Source organism: Theropithecus gelada, chromosome 1, assembly GCF_003255815.1.
Source record: "Theropithecus gelada isolate Dixy chromosome 1, Tgel_1.0, whole genome shotgun sequence".
NCBI lineage: Eukaryota > Metazoa > Chordata > Mammalia > Primates > Cercopithecidae > Theropithecus > Theropithecus gelada.
The window spans coordinates 180938222-180965065 of record NC_037668.1 but is presented as its reverse complement, the minus strand read 5'-3'; the positions used below and the strand labels follow the sequence as shown (position 1 = coordinate 180965065).

At 39.6% G+C, this 26844-nt stretch overlaps 1 protein-coding gene across 2 annotated transcripts in view; it reads left to right on the top strand.

The window, feature by feature from the left end:
- Positions 1-26844, top strand: part of RNF2 (ring finger protein 2) — a 55345-nt gene that overhangs the window by 21302 nt on the left and 7199 nt on the right. Inside the window, exons 2-4 of one of the 2 annotated variants that reach the window (XM_025364549.1) lie at positions 19287-19375; positions 23469-23629; positions 24953-25168. In XM_025364549.1, the coding sequence (XP_025220334.1) occupies positions 19289-19375; positions 23469-23629; positions 24953-25168 (464 nt within the window). In that variant the 5' untranslated portion in view covers positions 19287-19288. The remainder of the gene's footprint in view (positions 1-19286; positions 19376-23468; positions 23630-24952; positions 25169-26844) is intronic. The other variant, XM_025364559.1, reaches the window with a different exon arrangement.

The window sequence follows — 26844 nt, the reverse complement described above, 5'->3', positions numbered from 1 at the left end:
TTTCACTTAACCTTAAACTCTTCCTCCAAGGATGAGTCTCTTTCTCCAGGAAACGTTTTCTGATTTCTCCTCTCCCATTTGACTGCTTATTTATGCTTCTTTTTTTTTTTTAAATAGCATTTATCAAATCATATTGAAAACGTTCAAGGATTGTCTGCCTCAGTAGCCAATACATTCTTAGAGGTTCTCATTTTCTATCACATGATAGCTTAATAAATGTTTCGTAAATTGTTGAACTCAACTGGTTTTCATTATGGGTCTGTTAGTATCTAATATGGGTATGCAAAGGAACAGAAAGAAAATAAGGCTGCTACTGTTATAATGAGTGTTGACTCAGACCTTGATAGGTAGGTGTATCTTGAAACCTTAAAAACAGATTAAATTGGGCTATTAAAGTATTTATGTCTGTGGTGGGGTCAGGGGTAGTGTTAGAGGAGATGAGATAGTGATGGGTGATGGGAGAAATGTGGTAGGAAGCACAGATCACACTAAATTAGATCTGCATTTTAAGGGAAGCTTTAAAAATCTGAAAAATATTTATTTTCCTTGTAAACACAACTTAGTTATAGAGAGTCTAGAAATGTTAAGTTTATTACTAGTGTTCAAAAACTTAAGACCGGATAATGGAGGTTTGGCAAATTACCTTGGAGTGCTTCCCATTGTATATTCCATATCGTGGAAAAGATACAATCTAATTTGGAATTGGTATTGCTTTTTTAAATAAAGAAGCTATTAGGTTACCAAGAGTAATTTAGATGAGTATTCCAGATGTTTAGTACAGTGACAAGCTTTTCAATAAAGAACACTTTGTGTCTTTAGAAGCTTACAGAAATTAGTGTCTGTTTTACAGCTGTAGTTTTAGATTGAACTGCGGAAAGTGGTTTTTATGAGGTGATAGTTACTGCAGGCAATGTTATGATGGCAGTTGGATTGCTTACTCAGAATTTATTATTGCTCCCTGGTTTGCCTAGTCTTGAATAAATTTCTAAAATCCAACACCTGTATCCTGTAAGCAAGCATTGCTTTAATTAAGGAAGAAAGTATTTGCTCATTCACATGTTGTGTAATATGACATAAAAGGAAAAGAAAAATGCTAAAGATTGAGAGAGTTAATTAGTTGTGACCTTTATTTTACTGTGTGCAGAAGGAACAGTAACTATGGGAGAAAAAGATACCTCATTAAAAGAGAGAGAAGGCATCTTAGTTTGTCTTTGTTTCATAGTGCTTAGGAAAGTGTATGTCAAACGAAAAAAAATGCTTTGTAGGAAAATGGGATAATCTAAGTAATTTAAAAGTATACTTTTTTTTTTTTTGTCTTTGAGACGGAGTCTTGCTCTGTCGCCCAGGCTGGAGTGCAGTGGCACGATCTCGGCTCACTGCAACCTCTGCCTCCTGGGCTCAAGAGATTCTCCTACCTCAGCCTCTCGAGTAGCTGGAACCACAGGCACGTGCCACCACTCCCAGCTAATTTTTGTGTTTTTAGTACAGATGGGGTTTCACCGTGTTGGCCAGGATGGTCTTGAGCTATTGACCTCGTGATCCGCCCGCCTTGGCCTCCCAAAGTGCTGGAATTACAGACATGAGCCTCCGTGCCCGGCCTTTTTTATTTTTATTTTTTCTTTCTTTCTCTTTCTTTTTGTTTTTGAGACAGAGTCTTGCTCTGTCGCTCACGCTGGAGTGCTATGGTGCGATCTCGGCTCACGCCAACCTCCGCCTCCCAGGTTCAAGCAGTTCTCCTGCCTCAGTCTCCCGTAAAGTGGTTACATTTTCTGAAATGTATTTCACATTTGTTTAAAAAGAAATTAAGGGAACTGCTTATATGCAGGATAAAGACTTAAGTGTTGTCTGTGGGAAGTTGGTTATATTCATTGATGGGTTATAGTCACTCTTATCTTTGGTCAGTGTGGTAGGCTGAAAAATGTCCCCCAAAAGATACCTACATTTTAGTTTCTGCAACCTGTAAATGTTAATTTACTTTGAAAAAGGGTCTTTATATGTGTGATTAAGTTAATGGTATTGAGATGAGATTCTCCTGGATTATCCAGGTAGGCCTTAAATGTTATCACATGTGGCTTTATAAGAGAAGGGGCAGAGGGAGATAACAGCCACAGATGAGCATGAGGCAGTTTGACCACAGAGGCAGATTGGAGTGATATGGCCAGAAGCCAAGGCATACTGGCATTTGCCCCAACCTGAAAGAGGTAAGGAACAGATTCTCCCCTAGGGACTCTGGAAGCCAAGTGCAATCCTGCCAGTACTTTGATTTTGGCCCAGTGATATTGAATTAGGACTTCTGGCCTTCAGAACTGTGAGAGAATAAATTACTGTTGTTTTAAGCCTTCAAATTTGTGATAATGTTACAGTGGCCATAGAAAGCTAATATAGCAATCATTGTTCAAAATGTAAATGGACACTTCTAAGTAACTCAATGTACCTAAACTCTTTTTCCTTTTTGGGAGTATAATTTATAGCTCACTCATATTAAACGATAGCTTTATTTCAGATGCTCTCTGTAGACCAGAAAATTTTTACGATTAAAGAAGCTGGTAAACATTTTTAGGTGCAGAACTCTTGACAGTTTCACTCAAAATGTTATATTTAAAGTTCCTTTTTTGAGAAAAATGTTTCATCCAATCTGGAAGTTCCTTCATAGCTGCCTTCTCCCTCATAACTACTCTGGTAAGAGTACAATTCAGACTCCTAAAACTTTACAGCACAGAGTAAGCTCTTTTGCCTGCAAATCTGCTATTTAGTATGAATTCCTCTTTCACCTGAACTGTTGAAAATATACATTTGGCTGGGTGAATGGCTCATGCGTGTAATCCCAGCATTTTGCAAGGCCAAGGCGGGCGGATTGCTTAAGCCCAGAAGTGCCCAAAACCAGTCTGGGCAACATGATGAAACGCCATCTCTACAAAAAATACACACAGAAAACAACTTGGCATGGTGGTGCGTGCCTGTAGTCTCAGCTACTTGGGAGGCTGAGATGGGAGGATCACCTGAGCCCAGGAGATAAAGGCTGTGGTGAGCTGTGATTGCATCACCATGCTTTAGTCAGGGTGATAGAGTGAGACTCTGTCTAAAAAGAAAGAAAGAAATAAAATACACATTTGAGGCTATTTATCTAAGAGTTGAGCTGTGAGTTCACAGTGATCCAGCACGTGCCAGGGTCTCACTTGAGACTTTGTTTTATTGACAGTCTGACCAAAGAGTAAAGGCCATGGAGATTCTGTATACTTTAGCCCTATACACTTTTTTTTTTTTTTTTTTTTTGGAGACGGAGTCTTGCTCTGTCGCCCAGGCTGGAGTGCAGTGGCACAATCTCAGCTCACTGCAAGCTCCGCCTCCCGGGTTCACGTCATTCTCCTGTCTCAGCCTCCTGAGTAGCAGGGACTACAGGCGCCCGCCACCATGCCCGGCTAATTTTTTTTTTTTGTATTTTTAGTAGAGTTGGGGTTGCACCGTGTTAGCCAGGATGGTCTCGATCTCCTGACCTCATGATCCACCCGCCTAGGCCTCCCAGAGTCCTGGGAACAGGCGTGAGCCCCCGCACCCGGTCTAGCCCTATACTCTTAATCATCAGACAGCAGTGTGCCTACTCTATAATACCATAATCCCCTCAAAGATTGGATATATGTTTGGAACTAGGGAGGAGGGTAATCCAAGAAACATTTTATAAATAATTTGCTAATTTCTAATGAAATTTAAGCCAGAAATGTTCCTGTTCAGTATGTTTCTTTTTCCCTTAAGCTTCCAGGAACCGAATATTTAGCTACATACAGATTACTAACAGTTGACAACTAATAAAGAAATCTGCCCTTTCTGGCAAATTTTGTTCGTTATAGAATAAGCCTTAAATGAGTAGTCTTGAATCAGCCGTATGAGGCACATTAACCAAAGATTTTAGTACTTTCCGTATTTTCTTCTCTAACTTATTTTTTTGAAAGAGTATTAGTGTAAAATTCGCAGTAAGTTGGGGGTAGCTAAATAATTTTTTCCCTAGTCTTTTACATGTTAGGGGACTAGGAAATAGAAGTGCTTCTTCAAATTGAAATAATAGAGAAGGTGATATCATCTGTTTTATGACTGTGATGTATGGAATGTGCCAGGTATTTCATATGAATATCTCATTCAGTTTTGCCAGTGAACCTGAAAATTTTTATCACTTTGCAGATTAAAAAAAAAAAAAGCCTTAAGAGTTTGAGAAATTTGCCTATGAATCCACAGCTAGTGACTGCTAGGGCTAGGATGCAAATCCAAGCTGATCCAGTTCCAAAGATCATTTACTATGCTTTCTGACTGTCTCTTTTGTTGGTTTATAATGTAAAGGGATCCCTAAAATAGTTCTCTGCCTTTACTCTGGGGGAATTTATGGTTAAATGGATCCGTTTTTCCTTGATTGGTCTTGGGAACAAATGTATGGCCTAGTCAGAGGATTCAAGAGTCTTGGGATCTCAAAGAGTTGAATGGGAACCTCAATTAGTATTATCCTAATTTTTTTTCATATGAACCTTATTCTTTGCTACATCTAACTCCTGTAGACTGCAGTATTATTCTTTGCTACATCTAACTCCTGTAGACTGCAGTATTTTCATACTCCCCTCAACTAACTTAAGGATTGTAACTTAGGAGTGGGATAGGAGTGGGATAGAGATGGTGTTTTAGGGAACCTCTGCGTAAGTATACTTTGTTTGCCAAGTAATACAAAGTGAGTATTTGTGTAGAAATAATGTTGTGATTATTGGTTAGGTCCTTAGACTAGTCTTCAGAATATTAACCTATAGTATAATTGAGCTAGTATACAAATACAGATTTTCCAATAGTTCAAACACATTAATTTTTTTGTTTTTTTTTTGAGATGGAGTCTCACTCTGTCGCCAGACTGAAGTGGGCTGGAGTGCAGTGGCGTGATAATTGGCTCACTGCAACCTCTGCCTCCCAGGTTCAAGTGATTCTTCTGCCTCAGCCTCCCAAGTAGCTGGGACTACGGGTGCGTGCCACCACGCCCAGCTAATTTTTTAATTTTTAGTAGAGACAGCGTTTCACCATGTTGGTCAGGATGCTCTTGATCTCTTGACCTCGTGAGCCACCTGCCTCAGCCTCCTAAAGTGCTAAGATTACAGGCGTGAGCCACCATGCCCGGCCAGGTATATGTTTTTAATGGAAAAATGTAGAATGAAAATTTTAGTTTCTAGTTGGGGATTTAAAATTTTAGTTTCTAGTAGAGATACAATTTCTGGAGCAGAGACAGAGTAATTATTACAGCAATAACTGCACCAGTTCTCCTCTGCCCTAGTTCTTTCCCAGGACAATGTGATGAGAGCAGGATATTCTTTTGATATATGAGGAACCAGAAAATACTAATCTGGGAACTTGCATATATGTTGTTCAACCCCAGCTCCTGAGAGACGGAGATAGACTTTTGCTTCCTAATATAAATCTTAATCCTTAGAGCAGAAGGTTGAGGAGGAACCTAGGTTCTTAATCTTTGGAATATAAATCAATATTTGGGGTGAGGAGGGAGATCAGACTAGTTTCAAAATTTACAGCCCCTGGAATGTCTCCATAGTCTGAGGTTTCATCTTCCTTGAAATGTAAACACATAGTACCAGAGAGGTAAGTCTCTTACTGTCTATTATTAATTAAAATGTCCAGTTTTGTCCTTCAAAGGATAGATTTCTTTGCTAAGAAATAACCTGACCATGCAGAAATGTAGAAAATATTTTCTCTTTGTATAGAAAATAAACCGACTGTTAAATCTTTCTTTTCTCTTACCTTTTCCCATGTTTTGGCTTGGATTTTTTTTGTTTGTTTGTTTTGTGCCAAAGTTCTTTATTTGAAGGAATGATATTAATGAGAGAATTTAAGTGGGTATTTTGGTACAACTTACAGAAAAGTTAGGATAACCAAACATGCATACCTTGCCCTGGTTACCAGGGAAGTCACCCCCATTGGCTATGGGGAAGTGAGCCTAAGGATTCACACATCATTGTTAACCAAAAAGTGACTTAAGGCAGGTCTCTGTCATTAGAGGTTTATTTAACCAAGGTTGAGGATGTACCCTGAAAAAAAAAAAAAAAAAACAGTCACAGGAGCATCTCTGACCTGTGCTTTTTCCAAAGGGGATTGGGAGAACTTGATTATTTAAAGGGGAAAAGAGCAAGCAGGAGGATTAAAGGAGGGAGGGTAGGCAGTGAGGCAAATGGTTACATTCTTGTGAGGCTCTGATTAGCCTCAGTATATCTATATTTTACATGTGAAAAGAGGGAGTAGGGGAAAAAGTCAATTATACATTCATCTCAGGGTAGGCCAAGGGATGATTTCTGGTTTTTATCCTTGTCTTCTACCTGTGGATATAAGCTGGTAATTGACATTGTTAAGGTGAGCTTCAACAGAACTCAGTTTTCGGGCTGGTTTATAGGGAAGATACGTATCCTGAAAGATTTAGATTAAGATGAAGGAAGCCATCTTGGGAGATATGTGGCCCTCTATTGTTGTGGGAATGTGGCTTATGGATGAGACTACATATGTTTCGGTTGTGAAATTATAGCTGTCTGGGACCAAAAGGAAAGCAGTATTGCCTGACTTAGTTCCTAAGCTTTACTTTCCCTTTGGCATAGTGAGTTTAGAGTCCCGAGATTCTGTTTTCTTTCACATCATCACTGTCTTCCAGGATGTACTTGTCAAAGAGTTAACTCTGCCATGCTAGATTCAGACCCACCTCCCCGCCAATCTTGGACAAGTTGAACATGGTCACCCAGTTCTTTGGTAGATTTCACCTGCTCACTTAGGTAATGCATCTCAGTGAAGTCACATAGTGTGTGTGGTTTTGTCAAAGACCAATTCGTGCATTTTCAGTAGTGACTGATTCATGCTTTTTTCCAAGTATAATGCGTGTTCCATTGTCTTCAACCTGCCCTCCTATTTATTACGGTCTGGTTTCTTGATGACCGAGAGGAATATTAGGCCTCTCTGTTGGTTGTGCAGCTCCGTCACTTTCTCATTATATCTTCTTTCCTCATGATGTTGGTGAAGAAATATCATGGCAAAGCCACATCATTGTGGACAAAGTAGTAAAGACATGAATTCGGTAGATGTAGAGACAAAGCTCGAGATTAATCTGGCAGTTGATGGTTCTGGTGGTAGGGGTTGCTGTCATCATGGGAGGCGGCTAAGAGGTAGCACTGAAGTGGTGGTAGGAGCCTTGGGGCTGCTAGAGGGTGCTGTGAGGAGGTAGCAGGGGGCTGACTCTGAGCTGCTGGCTAGGGTGGGGGTTCCAAGCACAGTTGAAGCAATAAACCAAGGTGACTGTGAAGAATGTCTGGACTTCCATGTTGAGGAGTTTTTGGGTTATTTTTTAGGCATGAAAATGTGAAATGTTGAGGTTGCCTAATTTGAACTCCTCTTTTTATTTATTTATCACCATTGATGAGTTCTTGAGCAAATATTTATTGAATGACTACTATATGCCAGGTACAGTGCAAGGTATTGGGGATATTGTGGTAAATAAGAGATAACTACTCTTAAAAAGCTTAGCGACTATAAAAATGCTATGGTTAAGAAAAGAGAGAGCATGAGAGAAAGGTTAGAATTTCTTTAGAATGTATGAGGGAGCTAGCTATGGGAAAATCTTTGGGGAAGAAATCACTCCTTTCCAAGCAGAAGGACAAGCTGGTGAAAGGACTCTAAAATGAGAATGATCTTTGCAAGACTGATGAAGAAAAAGATGGCAAGTGTGGCTAAAACATATAGTTCACGCCTGTAATCCCAGCACTTTGGGAGGCTGAGGCGGGCGGATCATGAGGGCAGGAGATCAAGACCATCCTGGCTAACACGGTGAAACCCCATCTCTACTAAAAATGCAAAAAATCAGGCGGGCGTGGTGGCACACGCCTGTAGTACCAGCTCTTTGGGAGGCTGAGGCAGGAGAATCGCTTGAACCCACAAGGTGGAGGTTGCAGTGAGCCGAGATTGTGCCACTGCACTCCAGCCTGGGTGATAGAGCAAGACTCTGTCTCAAAAACAAACAAACAAACAAACGAACACAGTGAACGGAACTCAGAATGACATATATTTAGGTTGCTTAAATAGAGTGAAATTATACATTTTGCTCTACAACTTGCTTTTTTTAACTTAATGTGTGTTGTGTACATATATTGAGTTCTGTGTCAGTGTTTATAACTACGTAGTATTCGGTACTGTGGACATTTCCTAATTAGCCATTTTTCTATTTACATAGACTTTTATGGGATTTTTGCTACTACAAATAATGCTGTGATGACCATCCTTATACATATGCTTATTCTATCCCTGTATGAGAATTTTTGCTGGGTAAATTTCTTTTTATTTTTAATTAAAAAAATTTTTTTGCTGGGTAAATTTCTTAAGAGAGTTATTACAGTGTCGAAACTTAGGAACCATTTGACAGATACAGGCTGCTTTGAGAGGTGAGGATTCAGCTAAGACAGTAGAGTGAGTGTTATTCTTTTATTCAGCCAAAGAGCAGATATACTCAGCAATTTTTAGAGAGTATTCCAGTCTGTTCTTTTAGTGCATTCTGTTTCATTGGAATCTATTTTTCAGATAACTGTCTTTTGATTTACAGCAGTTAATTTTATTGAGTTTTTAAAAGGATACATAAATGTGATTGTTCTATAGTTTAAGGTACCTGTGTATGTTAAAATGCATATTATACTGTGGTTCTAAGCCTGATGTGTCTACTGTTACTTATAAGGAATGCAGGTAAGAATTACATCATTTGATCAACATACATTTTTATTGTATGTTGATCAAAGATAATAAAGTGGAAATACATCTACTTCTGTAATCTGTTCCTTCTCACGACATTTCTGACACTAAATATGTTTTTTTTTTTTTCTACACTAACAATTCTCCAACTCTTTAGTCACCAACTGGGTATCCAACAATTGATTCAGGTCAGTGATTACGCTACTCAGAGTGACCGCTAGACTCCACACATTAAGGGGTCGGTCCCCACAACAGACTGCCTCCACTTCAGATGCCATTAAGCCCATGCCTCGTGTACTTCTGACCAATTGGCTGTAAGTTGGGGATTTCCACAATTCCCTTCTCAGGTTTGATAATTTGCTAGAATGGCTCACAGAACTCAGAAAAGCATTTTGCTTACATTTATCGGTTTATTATAAAAAGGACACTATAAAAGATATAGCATATTAAGAGGTAGAGAGAGTGAGGTCGGGGTTCCAACCATAGGAGCTCCTATCCTATGGAGTTAGAGTGTATCACCCTTCTGGCACCCTGACCTTCCACGAATTCCATTATTTAAGAATTCTAGTGGAGATTCCATTACATGGACATGACTGGTTAAATCATTGGCCATTAGTAATTAGCTGGATCTCCAACCTCTTTTCTCTTCTTAGTGGTATGGGTAGGATGGGACTGAATGTTCTGACCCTCTAATCTTGTGGTTGGTTCTTCTGGAAACCAGTCCCTGTCCTGAATCTATCTAGGGGTCCACCTAGAGTAACCATATTAGCATAAACTCAGGTATGGTTGAAACAGGCTTACTGTGAATAAGAAAAGTGGCTCCTCTCACCCCTATGACTCAGGGATTCCAAAGGTTTTAGATGATCTGTGCCAGGAACCAAGGAAATACAAGGAAAAAAAGAGAACAAATACAGTCTGCCTTCCTGTATCAGTGTTTTCAACCCACTACAGGTTGAAAATATTAGGGAAAAAAATGGTATAGTTGCATTTGAACATGTACTGATTTTTTCCTCGTCATTATTCTCTAAACAATACCGTATAACAATTATTTACATAGCGTTTACATTGTATTGAGTATTGTAAGTAATCTAGAGATGACTTAAAGTACGCAGGAGGGTATGTGTCAGTTATATGCAAATGCTGTATCTTTTTATATAAGGGACTTGAATATCCATGGATTTCGGTATCTGGGAGAGTCAGAGGGTGTCCTGGAACCAATCAATCCCTCTTAGATACTGAGGGACGACTATATATGTTTCGGTCTCCCAAAGTGCTGGGATTACAGACATCAGCCACTGTGTTGTGTATTTCTTACAGCATGTCCATAGAGATTGTGTAATGGCCCCATATAGCTTGATTCAACCGTTTTCCATTCAAGAAATAAATTTCTTATGCTAAACACTGTAATTACGCCTCAACTGCCAAATTGTTCTCCCCAGAACTTTGCCGATGGTTTGACAATTCCTGTTTATGCACACACTTTTAAACACTAGCGTTCTCGCATTACTGTAACTCCCTGAGACTGGATAATTTATAGAGAAAAGAGGTTTAGTTGGCTCAAGGTTCTGCAAGGCTGTACAGGAAGCATGGCTGGGGAGGCCTCAGGAAACTTACATTCATGGCGGAAGGTAAAAGGGGAGTAGGCAGGTCCTAGATGTCTGGAGCTGGAGAAAGAGAGAGCAGGGGGAGTTACTAGACACTTTTAAACAATCAGATCTCACGAGAACTCGTTATCACAAGAACAGCAAGGGGGAAATCCACTCCCATGATCCAGTCACCTCCTGCCAGGCCCCTCCTCCGACATTAGAGATCATAATTCAACATGAGATTTGGGTGAGGCCATAAATCTTAAACCATATCAACTAAATATTAGTCATCTTAATTTTTGTCAACATTGCAGACAAAAAATAGAGCCTATATAGAACACATTGTTTTGATTTGCAATTTACTGATTATTAGTGAAATTTAGCACAATTTAATTGTATTGGTTATGTATTCTGTTAATTAGTCATTCATGATTTTGCTTATATTGAATTGTCTTTTAAATTGATTTGATGTAGTACTTAGTATATATTACGGATATTGTCCTTTGTTAATTTACATATGTTGCACATACTTTCTTCTTAGCTATTGCTTATCTTTTAAATTTGCTCATAGTGTCTTTTGTTGATTTTGTGTGCAGGATTTAAAATTTTGTGTGGTGAAATATGAACCTTTAGTCTTCTGGGTATTTTATCTTGCTTTTAGGCTGCCCCTCTTCTCTTCTAGATCTTTTATGGGTTCTTTTTGTTTTTGTTTTTGTTTTTTGGAGACGGAGTCTCACTCTGTTGCCCTGGCTGGAGTGCAGTGGCACAATCTCGGCTCACTGCAACCTCTGTCTCAATCTCTGTCTCTCGGCTTCAAGCAATTCTCCTGTCTCAGACTCCCAAGTAGCTGGGACTACAGGTGCCACCATGCCCGGCTAATTTTTTATATTTTTAGTAGAGACATATCTTTTATTCAGAAGTATAATTAATGAGCTGTAATTGGAAATTGGGCCTGTGAAACATTTATGGAGGCTATTGTTCTAGACTAGCCTCTTGCACTGGACCCCACCAGATCAGAACAAACCAGAATGGAGTCACTTGTGCTAAGTGCCACATAATCAAACTTGGAAATAGGCCAGTTTTCTAAAAAATAGGAGTTTATAGTCAGTCTGAGTCTTCGTAATAAGGAAGTCCCTGTTTTAACCTTTTAAAGGAAAGCGTCTTTGAAACAATCAGTCTGCTTTTTGTACTGTTTCTGCTTTCTTCAGCCTTTTTCTTCTTTTAAAGCCAACCTCCTCTCCTCTCATTGGAAGTCATTTTATTTTATAAAATGAGATGTCCAATTCCAGGAGCCCAAATAAAAGCCAATTGTGGGCCGGGCGTGGTGGCTTATGCCTATAACCCAGCACTTTGGGAGGCTGAGGTGGTTAGATCACCTGAGGTCAGGTGTTTGAGACCAGCCTGGCCAAAAGTACAAAAATTAGCCAGGCGTGGTGGCGGGCGCCTTTTAATCCCAGTTACTCAAGAGGCTGAGGCAGGAGAATTGCTTGAACCCGGGAGGTAGGTGGAGGTTGCAGTGAGCCAAGATCGCGCCACTACACTCCAGCCTGGGCGACAAGAGCGAAACTCTATCTTAAAAAAAAAAAAAAGCCAATTGTGTCTTTAAACTTGTCATAATTTTGTCTTTTGATAGGCCCATGGTAGACCTAGATCTTGTTCTGTTGTGTGACAAAGATTATTTAGGCTGTTGTGATCTAGGGAGCACATTCTTGTCACTGGAAAAAATCCTTAAGATCATTTTGTGTGGCACCTCACTTTGTATCTTCTTTACTGGCTTCCATTCTACTCTTCAGCTTTTCAGACTGTATCTTGGTCACCCATTCTTGTTCTTTTCCTCTTTCTCTACTCTGTGTATTTGTTAGTATCTATACATAGGCGACTCTCAAATATTGTTCATTGAAATCACTTTTCATTGAGATCTGAAAAACAGAAGCTAAATGTATTTCACATTCTTGGTTTGGGCAAGGGGGAACCACAGGCAGAAATATAGTTTCTCAGTAAACAGAAGAGGAAAGATTAAATACAATTTTGGGGCAGAGTGAATTTAAATTAAATTTACATGAAGATGTATACTGATCTAAAGCAAAGAGACACTAATTCTCAAAGAGCGTATCTGTTTAGTGACATGTTCGTAAGAATTGAGATAATGATTTTGGCAGTCTGCGAGACTTTGCCCCTATTTTTGGTCTCGGGTTCACCTGCTGTACTATCTGGTAAGATAGCATCCATGTGGTAGTATTTAAGACTATAGATACCAGAGAACATATTACTCTAATGCAGACTTAACAGAAAGATAAGGAAGAACTAGAAAATTCTGCAAAGTCATGAAAATTGTAGTTTTTCCAAATGGTACCAGGAAATTCTGGAAGTGCAGCTGACTTGTCAATCACTCCTAAGTCTTATTTGCCACAGGAGTACAGATATCCAAATCAGATATAATTTGGTTATGTGGAAGATAACTAGTATCTCTAGAAGAATAATACTTCAGAGTATTTTATTTGATAGTTCCTATTAATTTTCCAGGGTAGCGTTCAGTAGACAGAAGGAGTATTCTGCTTATAATTGGTCCTAGGGTAACAGGTACAGATTGGGACATGGGTTAGCATTTGGAATTCTTAGAAATTCCTCCAATGGATTTTTAGAAATTCCTCCTGAGTAGTTTTGGTTCTCTGAAAGATTTATTTTGTTGTAGTAGGATATATGTTAGAAATAATGGCACATGTGTTAGTTTGGTATAAAAGTAATTGAGGTTTTGGATTGTGAATTTTAAATCATCCTAACTAGGCTCAAACACATCTTTATTAATCAAAATAGGAACCATTACAATCAACACATTTTTGCCAATGAGAAATAAATTTGTTTATTCCTGTAGTGTGAAAATCCATGCTTTGGGATTCAGTGAACTCTTGGAAAGTATTTTCTGCATCGTGCTACTTGTGGAAGTGTCTTCCCTGCAAAAAATTGTCGAGATGCTTGAATAAGTGGTAGTTGGTTGGCAAGAGGTCCGATGAATATGGTGGATGAGGCAAAACTGTAGCCTAATTCTGTCAACCTTTTTTTTTTTTTTTTTAGGTGGAGTTTCGCTGTTGTTGCCCAGGCTGGAGTGCAGTGGTGAAATCTTGGCTCACTTGCAACCTCTTGCCTCCTGGGTTCAAGCAATTATCCTGCCTCAGCCTCCTGAGTAGCTGGGATTACAAGTATGTGCCACCATGCCTGACTAATTTTTGTATTTTTTGTAGAGATGAGGAGTTTCACCATGTTGGCCAGGCTGGTCTCGAACTCCTGACCTCAGGTAACCACCTGCCTCAGCCTCCCGAAGTGCTGGGATTACAGGTGTGAGCCACGGTGCCTGGCCTCCTTCAACTTTTGAAGCGTTGGTTGTGTGACGTGCATTTGAGCATTGTTGTGGATAAGAATTGGGCCCTTTTTGTTGATCAATGCCAGCCATGGGCATTGCAGTTTTCAGTGCATCTCATCGATTTGCTGCGCATAGTTCTCAGATGTAATGGTTTTGCCAGGATCTGTAGTGGATCAGAAAGCTGTAGCGGCAGCGGACCACCAGAGGGTGACCATGACTGTTTTTTTGGTGCAAGTTTGCCATTGGGAAGTACTTTGGAACTTTGGAAGTGCTTCAGTCCAACCACTGAGCGGGTCATCACTAGTTACCAAATAAAATCCACTTTCGTCACAAGTCACAATCCAATGGATAAATGGTTTATTGTTGTTGCGTAGAATAAGAGAAGACAACACTTAAAAATTGTGCTATTTTTGATTTTTGCTCAGCTCATGAGACACCCACTTACCGAGCTTTTTCACCTTTCCAGTTTGCTTAAAATGCTACGACCATAGAATGGTAGACGTTGAGTTCTTTGGTAACTTCTAGTGTAGTTATAAGAGGATCGGCTTCTATGATTGTTCTCAGATGGTCGTTGTCAACTTCCGATGGCTGGTCACTATGCTCTGCATCTTCAAGGTTCTTGTCTCCTTTGCAGAACATTTTTTTTTTTTTTTTTTTTGGAGGCAGAGTCTCGCTCTGTTGCCCAGGCTGGAGTGCAGTAGCATGATCTTGGCTCACTGCAACCTCTGCTTCCCAGGTTCAAGTCATCCTCCTGCCTCAGCCCACCAGTAGCTGGGATTACAGGCACATGCCAGCATGCCTGGCTAATTGTTTTTATGTTTTATTTGTAGTAGAGACAGGGTTTTGCCACGTTGGCCAGACTGGTCTTGAACTCCTGACCTCAGGTAATCCACCACCCTCCTCGGCCTCCCAAAGTGCTGGGTTTACAGGCGTGAGCCACCGTACTCAGCCTGTAGAACTTCTTTCTTGGACCACCACTGCCCTGTATGTTCATTAGCAGTTCCTGGGTGGAATGCATTGTTGATGTTGAGAGTTGTCTCCAGTGCTTCACAAACCATTTTGAACTCGAATAAGAAAATCACTCAGATTTGTTTTTTGTCTAACTCCATTTCCATAGTCTAAAATACACATAAACAGCAAGTAATAACTCATTAGCAAAAAAAATAAAGTGAGAAATGCCCATTAAAATGATGTATAACATAACCACATTGAAGAATGTATTCCAGTATCAAATAGTGAATTCCAACAATGCAAAAACCACAATTAATTTGCACTAGCCTAATATCTACATAGAAGCTGGCCATCTATATTTATACATGATTCACCTCAAATTCAACAACTAGAGTCATCTTCAAAGCAGCATCATTGGATAGACTCTGGCCATTGTTTTTTCCCCCTGCTTCTTTGTTTGCTAATATGGAACAAAGCCTCTTATTTTTCTGCTTGCTTTATCTACTAGTATCTTATAAGTAGGTCTTTAATTCTTAGAGGATAAAATATCTTTTGATTTTTAAAAATTATTTTGATAGCTAGGTTTATTCGAAGGGCTGTATGTTTGTTTTAGTTTGTATTTTGTCAGTTTTCTCAGGTTCTTTGAATGTTTTCAGCTACATAGTGGAGATTATCCAAATTTGCAATTTTCCATTTTAATTTTCTTTTATAAGTTCTGTATTTTATGTTTTAGCTTATGAACAAGAAGACAGCCAGGGTTTTTATTATATTAACTTTGGGTCTGTTCCACAGTATAAAGTCTTGATGGCAATTTCTCATGTCTCTCCCCTCCACTCTTCACTTTCTCTCTCCTTCCCTCTCCCTTCCCACACAGGGTCTCTCCTATAGCCTGAAACTCCTGGGCTCAAGCAGTCCTCCTGCCTCAGACTCTTGAGTAGCTGGGACTACAGGCCAACTCTTTTTCTTACTCTAGTCACTATTATTAGGGGTGTGTGTGTGTGTGTGTGTGTGTGTGTGTGTGTATATATATATATATATTTTTTTTTTTTTTTTTTTGAGACCTGAGCTCACTCTGTTACCCCGGCTGGAGTGCAGTGGTGTAATCTCAGCTCACTACAACCTCAGCCTCCTGAGTAGCTGGGGCTCCAGGTGTGTGCCACCACTCCTGGCTAACATTTTGTATTTTTTATAGAGAGGGGATTTTGCTGTGTTGCCCAGGCTGGTCTCAAATTCTGGGACTCAAGTGATCTACCTGTCTCGGCCTCCCAAAGGGCTGGGATTACAGGTGTAAGCCACTGTGCCTGCCCCCGCCCCAACTTTTTTTTTTTTTTTAATGTTTTTTCCTTAAAAAAAAAAAATTAAGGACAGGGTCTCACTCTGTTGCAGACTGGAGTGCAGTGGCACAATCGTACCTCACTGAAACCTTAAACTCCTGGGCTCAAGCGATCTTCCAGCCTTAGCCTCCCAAGTGTGTAGAACGATAGGCACACGACATCACACCCACCTAATTTTTAATTTTTTTGTGTGGAGATGGCGTCTTGCTGTGTTGCCCAGACTGATCTTGAACTCCTGGCCTCAAGCAGTCCTGTGAGCCACCGTACCTCCCCAGTCTTTAAGTCGTCTTCTAGCTATCTGTTGGCTTTAACTGTTAGCCTTAAACCATGCCTTAATTCAGTTTCTGTTGGCTTACCACTAGAAGCAGCATTGTAGCAATTTTAAATGAGTATTAGGTCATTGGTTGTTTTGGGGGAGAAGACCTTAGGAAAGGATAGTTCATTTAGGATTTTGGGGGAGGCAATAGAGAAGAACAAAAGGAATATATGCTGATGGCGGTGGTAAAGCATGATAATGTTAGATGCATAAGGAGGGCACGTTTCAGATAGTTTGAGGGGTTTTGTTTCCCTCTTCTGACTTTAGCAAGAGAATCTTTTAGGGATGCTGTTTTCAAGTCAGTTTTATTTTAAGACCTTGGCATGCTGGTCACACAAGGCCATTGTATATTTGGTACTTTTTTCCCTTTCCTTTCTAGAGCTTCTCTGAGCTGTATTACCTTTGATGTGCCCCAAATTCTTCATAATAGCTGAGGTGACTAGAAATCATCCTTGGAGAAATTGTGCCATCTAGCCTACTAAGTGTAATAATTTAAGATTGTAGTAAGAATGCATATAGCAGGAATTCTACCAGGAGAAGCTTGCAGCTTTCACTTTGATTCACAAGAGAGGGTTGCCATAGTAGGTGTCTAATAATACTTATAAAATGGTAGCTAGGGCCTATGACTGAATAATCAAACTCTGTGATTACCAGTCTGTTAACCGTTAGCTCCAGAGTACAGGAATGAGGGACATGTTGTGTCTTCAGGGAAGCATGGGAATTTTTTTTTCCCCCACCATCTACTGGACCACTCTACTTTAGTGGTCTGTAACTGGAACTCAGTGTGTGTAGCAACTGTACTGCTCTTCTAATGCATACTTTTCTTTTGTGTTCTCTCTCAATAAAAAAATAGTTGCTTTCTCAGAGCCAGATTTGACCCTTCTTTCTTATACCAGTGTCTTGTATATCACTTAGTGGTCTAATTGTCTCTCTGTCCATGTTTAATAGCTTTAGTTCAGATAGTTAATATCATACAGGTTTTTAACAACTTTCTCTCACTGATTTTATTGTTAGCTGCTTTCTAGTCTTCTACCTTCTATACTACTTGAGTTTTTGTGAATGATTTGATCATGTTACTCTCCTGTTTAAACCTTTTTTTTTTTTCCTTTTTTGAGACTAAGTGTCGCTCTGTCGCCCAGGCTGGAGTGCAGTGGTACGATGTCAGCTCACTGCAACCTCCACCTCCCAGGTTCAAGCGATTCTCCTACCTCAGCCTCCCACATAGCTGAGATTACAGACTCGCGCCACCACACCTGGCTAATTTTTGTATTTTTAGTAGAGACTGAGTTTCACCATGTTGGCCAGGCTGGTCTCGAACTCCTGACTTCAAGTGATCCACCTGCCTCGGCCTCCCAAAGTGCTGGGATTACAGGCATGAGCCGCCGCACCTGGCCCTGTTTAAAACTTTTAATATCTTCCAATCACAAGCATGTCCATACATGGTGCTGTAATTTGCTTAGAACCCTCTTTTATACTTCCATTCCACTATAGTAATCTCTATTAATATATTTATTTTTTTCCTTTAAGCTCTGTTGGATTGATAATGCCTTTCTTTTTAAGGTTTATTTCATCTCTGCCAAAGCCTATTTAACTCCTTAAATTCCCCAATCCACCTCTATAATTCCATTTATTTTTGTCTATATTCCTGCTTAGACTTTGTCTTATCGATTGTAGTTGAGCTATTTGCATGCATTTCCTTCTAGACAAGGACCCTGGGGCAGTTCTGCTTGACTAGTGATAGATATTTACTAAATACTTGGATGACTGGGGCCACTTCATTTTTCTGTGCCCCACAGGAGTGAGTTTTTTATCTAGAACCCTCTTCCCCACATTTATACTAGATGTCCCCCTACTCAAAGACAAGCAGAGAAGTTGGTCTCATGCTGTTCAGTTCATTTATATCAGGAAAGGAGGCAAAATTAATTAGGGTGGTGAGGAGACTTTGAAATGGTGTCAAATGGGGAACAATAGGAGGAACTAGGATATTTATCCAAAAGGAAAGGAAAATCAGGTGGGATATGATACCATTTTCCAAATATTTGAAAGACTGTCATGTAGAAAAATTATAGACTAATCATCATTATTATTATTATTATTAGTTTGTCTTCAGAGGACAGCTATAGGATGAATAGGTAGCAGTTTGGGTCTCAACATTAGGAAGAGCTTTCTGAAGATAATTTTTCATGAGTGAAGCTGTGAAAGTAGAGCAGAATGACTAGTGGTTTAAAGTGCTATAAAGTAGATATTTTAACTTGGGCAGCGTTGGACTAGATAGCTATGCTGAAGAATCTGAAATTTTCCTGATTTAGTTCTAAGTTCTATGACTGTGAATTTCATAAAAATATTTATTGTTTTGGGTTAAGATAATCTTCTATACATTCAGTAGTAATTAAGCACTTTTGATATGTTAAGTACTTCCTGTATGCCAGCTCTTAGGCGTTTGGAAGTCAGTAGGCTTTTACTGTCAAGTAGTTCATATTTATAAGTGTAAAAGATTCTTGAGTTTTTATTCTTCTTATTTTTTGAGAACCAGTGAATAATTTGTTTTTATTCTCAAGATTAACAATTACTAAAAATCAGTTTTGAGATTTACTTCCTGTCTTAATCCATTTGGCCTGCTATAACAAAATACTTTAGGCTGGATAATTTATAAGCAACAGAAATGTGTTACAGTTCTGGAGACTGGGAATTCCAAGATCATGGCACCAGCAGATGCAGCATCTGGTGAGGGCCTATTCCTTATAGCTGCTTCTCTGTGTCTGAACATGCTGGAAGGGCCAAAAGTTTCTGTTAAGCCTCTTTTATAAAGGCACTAATTTCATTCATGAGGGTGGGGCCCTCATAACCTGATCACCTCCCAAAGTCCCCACCTGTTAATATTGCTGCATTGAGATTAGATTTCAACGTAGGAATTTTGGTGGGACACATACATTCAGACCATAGCACTTCCCTTCCAAATACTAAAATTGTTTTTCTCTCTTTTTGATTTCCAGCAATGTCTCAGGCTGTGCAGACAAATGGAACTCAACCATTAAGCAAAACATGGGAACTCAGTTTATATGAGTTACAACGAACACCTCAGGTAATGACTAAGATGACTGCCAAAGGGCATATGAGACATGTAAACTGGGATACATTTTTAGAACATGAAAACTTAAATAGAACATACAGTAATAATAAATTTATATTCAATCATTCCTGACTTCTGTATGTTTGTTAACACTTTATTCATTGATTGAACAAATAATCTGAATACTCTATACAAGCTTTTGTGGTAGGTACTGGGTAAACAGTGGTGAGTAAAACAGATGTAGCACCAACCATGGACTTTATAGACATTGAACAAGTAAATATCTATAAAATTCACATGCGAGAAGTTGTAGAAAGTTGGGCAAGTCCTCCTTGCTGTAATAAGTACCGATAAGGCACCAAAGAAGACTGTTTTGAGATGATGGCAAAGACTAGGGGAGGAGCAGGTTTGAAGGCAATAAACATGCTTAACATTGGATTAATTTCGAGATTCCTATACAACAGGCAGGCAGAGATGCCAGCTAGAGATGATTTTTATATTAGTCTGGACTAAATATAAAATTTTAGGGATTGACAGCCAGCATATTTTAAGCAATAGGAATGGATAAAATCATCCAGAGAATTGAGCAGAGGGCCTATAACTTCATCCAGAGCTGCTTCAGCATTTAGAAATTAGGTAATGGACAAGGAACCAGTGAAGGAAACTGAGAGGAACATCCAGAGAAAAAGAAGGAAAAACAGTATTTGAGAGGGGGGAGGGATTTAAAAGCTAAAGGAAGACTTACCAACATGGAGAAACTCCATCTCTACTAAAAATACAAAATTAGCCAGGCGTGGTGGTGGGCGCCTGTAGTTGCAACTACTTGGGAGGCTGAGGCAGGAGAATCGCTTGAACCTGGGAGGCGGAGGTTGTGGTGAGCTGAGATTGCGCCATCGCACTCCAGCCTGGGCAACACGAGCGAAACTCCGTCTCAAAAAAAAAAAAGCTAAAGGAATTATTTCAAGGAGGACGTAGTTAAAGTGTTTAACACTAGTGACAGGCTGAATAAGGTGAAGGTTAGACAAGTGTAAATTAGAGTTGACAATACAGTTGGCCCTCCACATATATGGGGTTCTGCATCTGTGGATTCAAGCAGCCACAATTGAAAAAATTCAGGAAAAAAAAATTTTCACAAAGTTCCAAAAACTAAAACTTGAATTTTCCATGTGCTAAGTACTATGTTGAATCCATGCAAATGAGGTGCTGTACGGGCATTGTATTAAGTATTACAAGTAATTTAGAGATGATTTAAAGTAGCAGTCCCCAGGGACCATTTTCATGGATGACAGTGTTTCCATGGATCGGGGGTGGGTGGGTGGGTAGGGGATGGTTTCAGGATGAAACTGTACCATCTCAGATCATTAGGCATTAGATTCTAATAAGGAGCATGCAGTCTAGATCCCTTGCGTGTGCAGTCCTCAATAGGGTTCGGACTCGTATGAGAATCTAATGCCACCACTGATCTGACAGGAGGCGGACCTTAGGCGGTAATGCTTCCTCGTCTGCTGCTCAGCTCCTGCTGTGTGGTCTGGTTCCTAACAGGCCAGTACCTGTCCATGGCCTGAGGGTTGGGATTCCTAATTTAAAGTACATGGGAGAATATGCCTAAGTTATAAGGGACTTGAGCATCCAAGGATTTTGATATCTGTGGAAGTTCCTGGAGCCAATCCCCCATGGATACCAAGGGTCGACTGTATATACTTGGTGACCTTGACAAGAGCAAGCTCACCTGAGTAGATTGTACAAGGTTGAGGGTTGAATGCAATCATGGTGGCAATCTCATCATTGGTTCACACGATGAATCAAGGATATGATAATTATATATATATGGCCCAATAAGGGGAGGGTAGAAGTGACAGAAGATGAATAGGCAGTTCTTCAGAGAAATTCAGCTATGCAGGGGAGCCTAGAAATGGAGTAAAAACTGGGGACCAATGTGAAATTGAGTTTTCAGTTGTGTTTATAAGATGGAGATAGAGGCCGGGCACAGTGGCTCACTCACGCCTGTAATCCCAGCACTTTGGGAGGCTGAGGCTGGTGGATCACCTGAGGTCAGCAGTTTGCGCCAGCCTGACCAACATGGTGAAACCCTGTCTTGACTAAAAATACAAAAAATTAGCCGGCCGTGGTGGGCGCCTGTAATCCCAGCTACTCGGGAGGCTGAGGCAGGAGAATTGCTTGAACCCGGGAGGTGGAGTTTGCAGTGAGCTGAGGTCATGCCATTGCACTCCAGCGAGGGCAACAAGAGTGAAACTCCGTCTCAAAGAAAAAAAAACAAACTGGAGATAGAGTGCCCGTCTTCTCTCTCCCCTTGGACAGCTCTAGGATGCATCATTCATGTTTTACTATGCCGCAGCCCAAGCTGAGACTCTAATCTCTTAGGCCGATTCAATGGAGAAGGAGAGATGGCTGAAATCAGAGAGCAGATAGAATAATCAAAAGAAGAATGTCTTTGAGAGGGTACAAAGGAATATACCTTTGATAGGACAAGGTATAGTTTCTCCTTATAACAAGAGAGATAGATGATGTATAGATTTCATACAGAGGAAATGAAGGAACTCTCTTTTAATGAAATACCTCAAAGATAGTTTATCGAACGTGAAGATGGAAAAAGGTCAGCAGATAGAAGAAAAGGTGTAAAATAATGTATAGAAAGGAAAAGCGAGTTTGTTAGATTAACCAGTTGCTGAACAGTGTTGAACACCCATATGAGGCTGGTGAAATTTTTAGTTATACCAAGGTGGTTTTCCCTTTTTCTCTTCCCCTACAGTGCTACATATCTGCACAAGTACAGCCCGGGCGGAGAACATAGATGGTTGAATTTATCCAGGGTTGGGATTTTGTTAGGCATGTTCTAAAGAGGCAGAGGAGAACCGACTTGATTACTCTCTGGGTCATCAATATACTCTGAGTGATAGTTTCCTAAATTAAGTTTGTCTAAGTGTTAAACTAAGGGAAAAAGAAAATTTTTTATTTCATATTTGTATATATTCATATTTGTGTATTTATGGATATATAGAGAAGCTGAAACCTCACAAGCATATTTTATTAATACTTGAGCCCTTTATGAACAATAGCTATAGTTTCTATGTTTTTCTTTGTGGAGTAATCTATCTTTGACCATATAAAGAAAGCACAAGTATGATGGACTGCCAGTGGAAACAGGAAGCACAGGAACCTATTGAAAGCCACTTACTTATACCTGCATCTTGCTTTACAATTCTCACCGTACTAGAACTCTCCTCAATCCATAGGAGTTGATATTGGTGGCTTTAGAGCTGAGTAATCTATGTTCTCACTGCCAGCTTGTGGAGAGGGTAGTGAACCAAGTAGGATTCACTAATCACTCTGCAGCAGGGGAGATAAGTCCTGAAATTTTACATTGGAACTCCAGATGCATTTTGGAGAGAAACATATTTAGGCATGACAGTTAGATACAGCAATACATTTTATACTTTGGATATATTCTGGTATAAATCAGCTTCTGGGTTAGTGTGAGAAGCTGACTACTTTGTATAAAATTGCTCTGTGGAAAATAATTTTCGGGGTTCAAAAGTATTTTAAAATGAAATTCTATTAAGCTATTTATAAACTAGAGACTACTTTTATTGGAATCTTATTTTCATGGTCAGCATGAAACATATAATTTATTGTGAAAATGGTGTAACTTTTGAAGATGGATGTTTTCTAAGGGTTAATTTAGCCCTAACTTTCTCATTTTGCAGGTAAGAAAGCAATGTTAAATAATTATTTAGACTAAGCTAGTTAATTTGACTAGAACTAGATCTAACCTAAGGTATATGATTCCAAATTCAATGTTTTTTTATTATACCAGGCTAATTTCCCACTAGTAAGCTTTTAAATACATGAATATGTTATCTTTAGCATTAAAGTAAGAGCATTTATATAATATAGTGGTGGTGGGGCTGAGGGAAGCTGTAGGTGATTATAGCCCAAACAAAATTAGCTGTGAGTTGACAATGGCAGTGGCTGGGTGATGGGTACATATATGTTTGTTTTTACCATTTCCAGTATTTTTATATGTTTGAGCTTGTCCATAATAAAAAATTAAGTAGCTTTTAATTTTAAAGTGACTCTTTTACAGGAGGCAATAACAGATGGCTTAGAAATTGTGGTTTCACCTCGAAGTCTACACAGTGAATTAATGTGCCCAATTTGTTTGGATATGTTGAAGAACACCATGACTACGAAGGAGTGTTTACATCGTTTTTGTGCAGACTGCATCATCACAGCCCTTAGAAGTGGGTATGTTGAAAAGAGTTATTATACTAGGTGCTTAAATTGTGCCATGAAAATGCTTTCCAGGGTGTGAGAAATACTTTTTCTGTTTCTTTTTTTTTTTGAGACAGAGTTTTGCTCTTGCCCAGGCTGGAGTGCAGTGGTGCAATCTTGGTTCACTGCAACCTCCGCCTCCTGGAGGTTCAAGCGATTCTCCTGCCTCAGCCTCCAGAGTAGCTGGGATTACAGGCTTGTGCCACCATGGCCGGCTAATTTTTTAAAATTATTTTTGCTAGAGACGGGATTTCAACACATTGGCCAGGTTTCAGCATGTTGAACTCCCGACCTCAGGTGATCCACCGGCCTTGGCCTCCCAAAGTGCTGGGATTACAGACATGAGTCACTGCACCTGGCCGAGAAATACATTTCCTTTCCTTTCTTCTTTTTCTTCTTTCCCCTTTCCTCTTACTCCTTTCCCCTTTCCCTTCCTTTCCTGAGATGGAGTCTCACTCTGTCACCCAGGCTGGAGTGTAGTGGCACGATCTTGGCTCACTGCAACCTCCACCTCCTGGGTTCAAGCAATTCTCCTGCCTCATCCTCCTGAGTAGCTGGGATTACAGGCATGTGCCACCATGCCTGGCTAATTTTTCTATTTTTAGTAGAGGGGGAGTTTCACCGTGTTGGTCAGGCTGGTCTCGAACTCCTGACCTCGTGATCCACCCGCCTTGGCCTCCCAAAGTGCTGAGATTACAGGTGTGAGCCACTGCACCCAGCCGAGAAATACATTTTCTATAAGTGATTGAGAGCTAGAAATCTTTCTGAAGTGTAAGTTTTAATTGTAGGAAAATCTTTGTATTGAAATCACTGATTTTTAGACACTTCATAGGATGAGTATTTGTTTTGAGGAAATTACAAAGCGTAAAACCATGATTTTTCCACTTAAGTATATAAAATAATATACTTATGGAAGTATTATTTCAATAAAATAATTTATTACATATAAATTAACATATATATTAGTGGGTATTTTTTTCTTGCAAAGCTTGGATATTTAAAGGGGCAGTTTAAATTAGAAGAGAATAGATTTTTATTTCTAAGATGGTTATTTATAAATTATCTTTGGAAATACTCAAATTTTTTATTTTGACAAGTGGTATAGAGTGTTTGAGGTTTCCAGAATCTTGCTTACCCACTAGTCAGAGTTTCAAGGAAATTCAGGTTAATTGGTTTACATTTCTGTGACTTATTAAAGGTATTGGAATTAAGGTGAATATCCAGAAGCCAGATATTTTTGTCTTAGTCCAAAGATACTAGCATTGTTTACATTTGCTTTCCCCTCCTTTTATTTAGCAACAAAGAATGTCCTACCTGTCGGAAAAAACTAGTTTCCAAAAGATCACTAAGGCCAGACCCAAACTTTGATGCACTCATCAGCAAAATTTATCCAAGTCGTGATGAGTATGAAGCTCATCAAGAGAGAGTATTAGCCAGGATCAACAAGCACAATAATCAGCAAGCACTCAGTCACAGCATTGAGGAAGGACTGAAGATACAGGCCATGAACAGGTATATGGGAAAGAGGGTCAGAGAGGGTAGCTATTTTTCTGAATACTTTATTAACAATTAAATTTACTGTTTGAAAAAGTTAAAATACAGTAACAAATAGTTGTACTGCATGATTACTTTTCATGCAGGTATAATACATGCCTCCAGGCATAATAGGGTATTTCATTAAAAATACTAGAATCTCTCTTGTACCTACCTTTTTCTCAACTTACCATTCTATTTCTCCTCTTCTTTTTATAGCAAAATTCCTTGAAAGAGTTGTATCTCCAATTCTTTTCCCATTCTTTTATGAACCTCCTCCAATCAGACATTCATCCTCACCACCCCAGCATATTGCTGTTATCAGTGTTATTAGTGATCTCTTCATTGTGCCATCTAATGGCAGATTCTGAGACCTCATCTTACTTAGCAGCATTTGACACAATTAATTTCTCCCTTCTCTTTAAATAATTTTCTTCACCTGGCTTTCAGGAAGCCATCGTCTCTTGGTTACCTTTGTATGTCATTAACTGTTCCTTTACTTGTTTCTTTTGTACTTTTTATTTCAATTTCCCTAACTGTTAAAGATGGTGTGTCCCAGAGACCAGTGTTTGTTCCTGTCAAAATCTGTCTCCAAATTATCTTACTCAGTTTTATGGTTTTATTTACCATCTGTATGCTGATGACTCCCAAATTTATATAGCCAGCCTGGACTTACCTGAATTTTAGACACATCTCCTTATGGGTATCTAATAAGCATCTCCAACTTAACATGATGAATACTGAACTTACTCCCTACTTCTCTTCATTTTATTTCGGGTGATGGCAACTCCATCATTCTACTTGCTTAAGCCAAAAACTTTAGAGTTTTTTTTTTGAGATGGAGTCTTGCTCTGTCGCCCAGGCCAGAGTGCAGTGGCACCATCTTGGCTCACTGCAACCTCTGCCTCCTGGGTTCCAGCGTTTCTCCTGCTTCAGCTCCTGGGACTACAGGCGCACGCCACCACACCTGGCTAATTTTTGTATTTTTTAGTAGAGATGTGGTTTCACCATATTGACCAGGCTGGTCTCGAACTCCTGACCTCGTGATCTGCCTGCCTCAGCCTCCCAAAGTGCTGGGATTACAGGCGTGATCCACCACACCTGGCCTTGGAGTCGCTTTTAAATCTCTTTCACACATCCTGTATTCCAATCTGTAAATAAATAAATATCTTTTGCTTTCTCCATAGTATATCCAGATTCATTCAGGCCACAACAGTCTTTCATTTGATGTATTGAAATAAGTTCCCAACTGGTTTTTCTACTTCCTGTGCTTACTCCCACATAGTCTGTTCTCAGCACAGCAGCCAGAGATAACTGTTAAATTGAAAGGAAGGTCATGGTTTTCCTTTGCTCAGAGCCCTCTAATAGCTTCTATTCACATTCAGATTCAGGCTAAAAACCAAAAGACTTTAATGATGGTTTCTAAGACCCTATATCAGGTGGGCATTTTCCCTACCCTCATCTTCTTTTCCTCTTTGACATTATTGTCTGATTAATTCAGGCCTCAAGGAGAATCATTATTTTCCATAGAAGGAGATAATGGTAAAGCCCCATCTCAGTCTAGTGGTTTTCGCCTTGGCTGAACATCAGACTCACTCAGAAAACTTGTAAATCTCAAAGCTTTAGGCATCATCCCCGTCCCAGTAATCAGGGTC